The sequence below is a fragment of the Folsomia candida genome, unplaced genomic scaffold (assembly GCF_002217175.1).
Source record: "Folsomia candida strain VU population unplaced genomic scaffold, ASM221717v1 Fcan01_Sc035, whole genome shotgun sequence".
NCBI lineage: Eukaryota > Metazoa > Arthropoda > Collembola > Entomobryomorpha > Isotomidae > Folsomia > Folsomia candida.
In genome coordinates, this window is record NW_019091227.1 from 643,435 (window position 1) to 651,275 (window position 7,841).

The 7,841-nt window shown below is 38.0% G+C and overlaps 1 protein-coding gene across 2 annotated transcripts; it reads right to left on the bottom strand.

The window, feature by feature from the left end:
• Positions 1-264: 264 nt before the first annotated feature.
• On the bottom strand, positions 265-6,685 carry LOC110860886. Of its 2 annotated transcripts, XM_022110001.2 has the most exons (12): positions 6,446-6,685; positions 5,899-6,174; positions 4,652-5,457; positions 4,287-4,528; positions 3,927-4,220; positions 3,288-3,557; positions 2,539-2,841; positions 2,053-2,157; positions 1,897-1,989; positions 1,672-1,822; positions 1,043-1,405; positions 265-739 (listed from the first exon to the last, which is right to left on the bottom strand). In XM_022110001.2, the coding sequence occupies exons 2-11, from the start codon at positions 6,162-6,164 to the stop codon at positions 1,062-1,064; spliced, it is 2,874 nt and encodes a 957-aa protein (XP_021965693.1). In that variant the 5' UTR covers positions 6,165-6,174; positions 6,446-6,685; the 3' UTR covers positions 265-739; positions 1,043-1,061. The 2 variants fall into 2 exon arrangements, with proteins under 2 accessions (XP_021965693.1, XP_021965691.1); XM_022109999.2 differs by having other exon boundaries at positions 265-1,405.
• Positions 6,686-7,841: the final 1,156 nt, after the last annotated feature.

Here is a 7,841-nt window from a genome sequence, read left to right on the forward strand (position 1 = left end):
TGTAATTTTATAAATTTGTTTAAACACAAAGAATATTAAATAGATGAAATTTTTGGATCTTATCAATCTTTGCAATCTTATCAATGATCGATGGCTTAAATTTGCAAATTTTGTGTAAGAATCTGCATTAATAATGGGGGGCGCCAGCAGTTTTTGAAATAAAAGCCAAAACGTGCGAATTTTTTCAAAAATTAGTCAGGTTCGAAAGAATGAAATTCAAAAGTACAAATTACCAAATCATTTCTTAATTTTATAAATTATTTATTTTTGCTTTTTGCTAAATTTCGTATAATATAAGTTTTACCAAATCTTTGTCAATACAATATTTTATGTATTTTACATAGGTATAAAATTTAACAAGAATTGTTAATAACAAAGTGAAATTATACTATAAATCCTCTTCAATAAATAAATCAGTGAACACTGTGAAAAACCGGAAGTTAAACCAGCACCGGAACACAAATAGTAAATTATTTGAAATACATATTTTTCAAATTAAAAAATATCAGAATAAACAATCTTAAGTATAAAAAAACAGAAACAAAATTGGATAACGTAACAAACAAAAGGCAAATTAAATACTAAATGCAAACCATAACCTTCGACCCTACACCGTAAAGTAACAGCTTTGACCTCTAACTAACCCATCACCTCAAATTAATCCCACATTTTAAAACCTTTAATTTTGCATAACTCAAAAAGAAACATAATTTAAAAAAACTGAACCAGAATTTTGGACCTGAAAATTATAAAGACAGCATTTTGTACACAAAATTGGTAATTATTTAGCTCAAATAATTTCGAAAATTTGTAAAAAAAACAAACAATTGAGACAATTCACGCAGGCCTTGGTAACACTGTAAAATCCGTAAATTCTGTAAACTTTTACAAATATTTCTGAAGAAAATTAGCTTATCTATTAGATTTGTAACCTTGCTCAAATCATGGGCGTCTTTTTATTTCGTAAAAGTTTGTAAAATTATTCCACAAACTTTACGAATTTTACAAAGTTACCAAGGACTGCGTAACTCGTAAATTGGACCTCGAAACATCACTTCACTTCACTCTTCTTCATTATACTTGGCCGGATCGAATTCACCGCCACTATCGTCATCCGTGACTTCGGCGTCCTCTTCGCTAATCGTGTTGGGAATATCGGGCATGATTTTCTTCCTTGGTGCCATCTTCTTAATCGAGACGTACGCGTATCTCTGCCCGTCTTCAACTTCGATTCGGCACGTGGAATAAAATCGCATGCGTTGTCCCACCACGAGACACTTTGAATGGTACTTGGTCGTATTCTCGTCCAGCGGGATGTCTTTCATGAGGAGGACGCTTTTCAGGCAGGGGGATCCAGATGAGGTCACGTGTTGAACGATCCCTTCGGGTCGGGCGGTTGCGATACCTGGAAATAAAAGAGATAAATATTTCGAGGTCGGAATCAGGAAATCAGGATTCCTCCCAAAAATTCTTGACAGGGGATCGTTTTTTTAGGGAAAAATAGGACATTTTTTTATTAAAAAAGGGCGACAAAAACTTTGAGGACAGTTTTGTTAAAAAAACAGAAAAAGAATTGGAAGACTTTTTCTAAGACAAAAAACAGGGATAAAAAAATTAGGGAAAAAGCGAGAATAAAAATCCAGTTGTTATTGAAAAATACAGAAATCGGACCTTTGTCGACCAAATATTTATTAGCATAGATCCAATCCTCGCGAGTTTCAATGGGCACGCCATTCTTTCCCGTGGGAGCGGCGGCCTCAGTTTTCACCAAGGTGTAGATATCGACGACCGCGGTGGCTCCAGGATCTTGGAAGCCGGAGACCTGTACGGAAATAAATACGATACTTTTAAAATTATGTACACCATTTTTGATTTCTGAAATTTATTTTATTTTACCACGGCCTGTTGCGTCCTGTAGATGGTGAGATGCTCAAAGAACACGTCCACGTCGCGAATACCAATGATTCCATTTAGTCGGCAGGGAAAACTCTACAGTTTTAAAAGATATGCGTAATGAGTGAACTATTGATGATGACCTTTGACCTCGGTTACCTGAGCGGGAATCCGACCAAGCAAAGGGCTCACGAGTTCACACGGAATGAGGTCTGCGACCGGAATAGTTTCCGTATTCCCAAAATCGATGTAGAGGACACGGATCTAAAAAAAATAGCAAAATTTGAGTAATTGTTGTTACTAAAACTATTTCAAAATTTCCCAAATATTGCAAAAAAATTGCATAGTTCATACTTAAATAGTTATTAAATATAAATTAAAACTTTTATAAAAAAACCTGGAGAGAAAAACTTTTATCAAATTGTGCAAAAATTGCACATAAATTCGCCAAGAAATTACAATTTGACCTGTCACCATTTGATTTCCCATCTTATATTTTGGCAATGTTTTGTTATCACAAATCACAACATTTAACGGAAAAAAACGCATGTTAATGTCACCATCATTAAATAGTTATAGCTGTTAAATGGTTAAGAAAACGTGTCTAAATTTGCACACAAATTTGCCAAAAAATGTCAATCTAACCATTTTACTTCCCATCTTGTAGTTCCTTTCGTCAACCTTAACCCTGTAGAAGGCTTTATCGTCGTAGTAGTGGGCGAGGAAGATGTTCTGGCATAAGTTGAAGTAGGCATGTTCAAAATCCGACATTCGCCTGATAAGGCTTCCCTCCTTAAGGGTTGAATTGAACTCCTTCGAGGTCTTTATTCGGGGCGGATTTGGCCCAATATTTGTCAATCGTTGGGCCAACGCTGACTGCAATGAGATCGCGGCATGACCACCGGTCGCACCAACGTGAGAAACGTGACACCATTTGATAACAGAGCCCTGGAAGAAAAGAAAAAAAGAGATTTAATTATTGGTGGGGAATTAATAGAGGACAAAAAATAAATTAAAAATTTCACTATTTTGCAAAGTTTTGTACATTTTTGGTAAAAAATATTGGGTACAAAAAACTATAAAGGGTCGCTTTACACAGGATTCAAATCAGAACAAATTCTTGCAAAAACTTACAAACTCGTAATTTTGTAAGTTTTGTAAAATAATTTTGCAATCGTGCATAAAATAAAAAGACGGCCTTCATTTGAATAAGTTTACAAAGATTTGTGAGCTAGTTTTCTTAGGAAATACTTGTAAAGTTTGTAAGTTTACAGGATTTACAGATTTTACGGGAATATTACAAACGACTGCGCGAATTGCTCCAGTATAAACAATACACTTTTAAACCATGCAAAAAAAATGCATCAAATTTGACCAGTTTTAATTTCTCCCACCTTTACAAATTTATTCGGCAATCGGGTAAATCCAGCAATCGCGTCGGAAAAGAGTCTGCTGAGTGTGATGGTACTTCCTTTGCTGGCGAGCAACGGGTTCAAACACTCTCGGATCTTGACATCCATTCCAACGACGGGAATTCCATCGGCCGCCGTGTGGTACGACGTGATTGTGACTTTGCTATGCAGAGAAGGCAAAAGTGGGGCGAGTTCCTTCAATATGTTCCCGTAGCAGAAAAATTCGATCCCTTTGAGGCGACAGCGATGCATCTGTGACACCCAAAAATTAAAATTAGTAAAAAAGGAGTATTTTGAAGGTTCGATGTTTGGAAATCGGCAAGGATTTTACAAAAGTTGCAAATTTGAGGAAAGTCGAATTTGAAATTTTAAGGAACAATTGTATCAAAATTTTAAGAATTTTATAAGAACTTTACAAAAGTTTGAAATTTGTCGACAGGAAAATCAATAATTTAATGGCAATTTGGGTGAAAATTCTGGCCAGATTCTTATTATTTTTGGTGCTTATGAAAGTTACGAATGTCTCCCGAATTTTTACCCAAATTAGAAATTTTACCAAGAAAATCAAATTTCGATCAAAATTTTACGCATTTCACAAGAATTTACTTAAAATTTCCCTACCAAAAACGGAGCATCCATGAACATGGGTGGAATGTGAAAGAGTTGGTCGAAAGGGACGTCGTCATACTCCCAGGAATCCATGTCCTTGCAAAGCGCGACTCCTTTGTCGTCTTTGATCTTGATAATTCGTGCCCGCACGATGGCTCCGTCTGCCCTCGGCCACTTGGCGCAAACCAACATGTTCTCGCTTATCGAATCGCGAGGGATCGAAAAGTCGACACAATTTAAACTGTCTTCGCCCTCGTTGGAGCCAAAGAGTGAGAAAATGCTTTCTTGGAGAAGCTTGTATTGAGCCTGGAATTACAAAAAATTGGTCAAAAATTTGAACTTGGTTAATTTTTAATACAAATTTCCACCCACAATTGTTGCTTGATCTCTGAACTCGACGAGACAATAGCCTCTATCAATAAATCCGAGCAATTTCGCTGGAAATGGGACATCCGGCGATAATTTTGGACACGGTTCTTCTTCAAATCCCGGTTTAACTTGGTTTTCTTTCTCGTAACGAGCTGAATCCAGTTTGAGGTCAAGGTCAGCATTGCAGGGCGGCGGCTCGATATCTTCTTTTGGATCATCATCCGAGTTGAGCTTGGCATCATCGTCTGAAAAAAGATAAGACCACGATTATTAAGGAATTGTCATTTTTATGAAAAATAAATTGTGAAAATAATTTACAATTTGAAGTTTAAAATTTTGCTAGGAAATTGTATCGTAAAAAAACTTACTACTTTCCACCACCACTTTTTCTTCGGCGTTGTCATCTTGCTTATCGATGTTCTCCGTTTCGACCACGTCGTCATCGCCGACATCGACGTTATCCGTTTCGACGACTCCTTCGCCAACATCGGCGTTATCCGTTTCGACGACTCCTTCGCCAACATCGGCGTTATCCGTTTCGCCCTCTCCGTCGACGTCGCCCTCTTCTCCATCTTCATCTTCCTCCTCCTCTTCCTCTTCATCATCTTCCTTATCGACCTCCTCACCCCGTCCGATCTTGAGCCTCCTCTCCTCTTCAGCTTTCTTCCGCCTTGCCTCTCTGACCTCATCATCTGACGGTAACGGGGGAATAAACGAGGTCAAATCTAGCCCTCTACGGCGATCCCACCTTTCCGGATATTTTGAATAATCGTACGGAATGCCGACACCATCGTCAGGCTTCAAATCTTCCCCATTTGCGAGGATACGTTCAATCATCTCCTTCCTTTTGAAAGCCTCCGTGTTGTTTTTCGCGTGCCGGTCGGGTGCCCAGATGTTTCGATCCATGAGCGGATTTGGCAACTCGCCGACGAATTTCTTAATGGGTTTGAGATTCGGATAGTTCGGGCGTCGCGAGGTGAGCAGGGCGGACGGTGGTTTGGTGGCAGGCACGCCGGAAACGTCGCCACCACGGAGGTAATACTCCTCTTCGTCGTCGGAGGGGGATGATAAGTCAATTTTCCACATGGTGACGGGATCGATGGGATTTTTCGGAGGGTTGGTGAGGAGGTGGGGAAGGTCGCGGTGCCATTGGGGGGAGTAGACGTATGGTGGGCTGGAAAGAGAGAGGATAGATAAGTGGTTATCGAGGTGGTGGCGGTGGTAATAAAAATGACACGAATAGGCAAGATAGATATTTTGTCAAAATATAGTATTTTGAACTCTGTTCTTTTCAAGGGCTTGGATTTCCAGGCACAAAAAGACGAAAATCTACGTGGAGAAGGCAGCAGCCATTCGAAAATACGTGTTTTTTTGAAGAAATTAACTTTTCATCGCTGTGAAAATACTGTATTTTTAAAAAATCGTGAAAATTAGGTGTTTCGATATCGATCAAAAGTTAATTTCTTTACAAAACAAGTATTTTGTCGTATTCTTCATGTAGATTTTTGTCTGAATCCCACCCCCTTGGAAGAACGGAGCTAAAAACACTGTATTTTGACCAAATATCTTCACCCACCCCTTCAAAAACCTAATAATCATAAAATAATGCCCTTACATCTCCACTGGGTCCAACCACCCCCAATCGTCCTGACTGGTGTCACGAGGTGAACTCGGTTCAGGTGGCGGAGGAGGTGCCGGCGACGGAAACGCGGCGCCAGCGCCAGACTCCTCCCAATCTTTTGTTGACCAATACCGCGTGTTGTTCACGGGGCGGATGTATCGAGGTACAGGTCGAGCCTTGAAAGTGGGCGCGTCCGGCGACACGACTTCTTCACTCGGAGGACAGACTTTCGCAGGGGGTTGGTCACGCTTGCCTAACATTTTGTTGAATCTGGGGACAAAAACAATAACAAAAAGTCAAATGATGATGACGACAATATGAAAATGGCGACAAATTGTGAAATCTTGCTTCATTTTGGTAATGCCCATTACCAAAATGAAGCTAATTCTAATGGCAAGTAGTAAAATTAAATTGCCCAGATAACTGACTCGATTCGAGTTGAAAGCTAGAAATCTTGAGAAAAATTATGACCGGCTCAACCTAAAAGGCGACAAAATAAGCTAACTAATTACTTTAAACGTAATAATAATTAAAAACTTACCGACAGTTAATTCTCCACCGAAAATCTAGTCAACCCACTAGAAGAAACCTCAAAGAGAGGAATTAACAGATCAAAAGTCGGAACTCGAACTTCACGACACAACAAAACGCTACTTTTTCGACTAAAACGATAAATTAAGTTAGTCGATCAAGCAATTAATTAGTTAATTAATTAAATAATTAATTAACTGCCGACGATCCAAACAAAGAGCCAGCAGATTTTAACGGAACGATTTTTCACTGTCTGTGTCGGTCGTCACGAGCGAGCGGGCCGACCAAATTGGGAAAAGTCTCACGTTGCACTGATTCATTTACCCCAGGAATTAAAAAAAAGTTGATGATTTTGAATTTAAATGTTAATTAAGAATTATAATTAGTTTGCAATTAGCATTTAAAATTTTGTTTTAATTAGAAATTTAAAAGTTCTGTAGGAATTTTATATCAGTATGGAAAGCCCATTATTAAACTAAATATGGTTGCAAATGATTGAGTTTCTTTTTCATAATTAATTAACGGCTGTAAAGTTATACTAAAATTTATGCAGATTTGCAAAATTGCCCATTAATTTAGTTGCTCAGTTAAGCCGATAAATTTTAAGATAACAACATAACGCCATTTTATTATTGCAATATTCATGCATGATTTTCAAAATTTCAAGCGTTTAGCACTTGGTGACAGTTACATAGAATAAGAAATCCAGTCTTAAAATAATCCCAAGCGGTATTTATTTGTATATATGACTCTACCAAAGTGGTATTGATAGATAAGTAATGCCGTGTAGCAAGTAATAGCTCGGTATTAAAGTTTTACCATGTCAGTAGAAATTTTTATGAACTGGAATAATTTTAATACGAAGCGGTAGTAACTTTAATACCGAGAAATCAACACCTGCCTGACTATGTCAGATTTATAAGTGTGCACCTATTTTAGATAATCATTTTTAAACTTACATTAAATTTGGATATTGAGCACACTCACGTCAACTTTCGCATATCTTGCATATCTCGTAAATTGAGCATGGCAATATCACTTGCGAAGTTTTATAAAATTTGCAAAACTTTTGCTGCAAAACCATGAAATTTTGTTCGCAAATTTACCCAGCAATTGGGTATGTTCCTATTTCACAAACGCATCCTGGCACCATCACCAGCAAAACAAATTACAGAAATCAATGGAAACCATATCAAAATAGGTGGTTTTAGTAGATTTACGAGGTCATATTTTGCGAATCGTCTCAAAACACAAAGGACACTTACGAATTTCCCCTTTTTTGCGGCCCCTTAGAGACGATTTCGAGCCAAAATCCCCGGCCCCTTTATTTTCGCAATTTTCCGAGTATTTAAATGTCGTCACTTGGTGATTTACAGCCAAATAATCAAATATTTAGATTTTAGCCC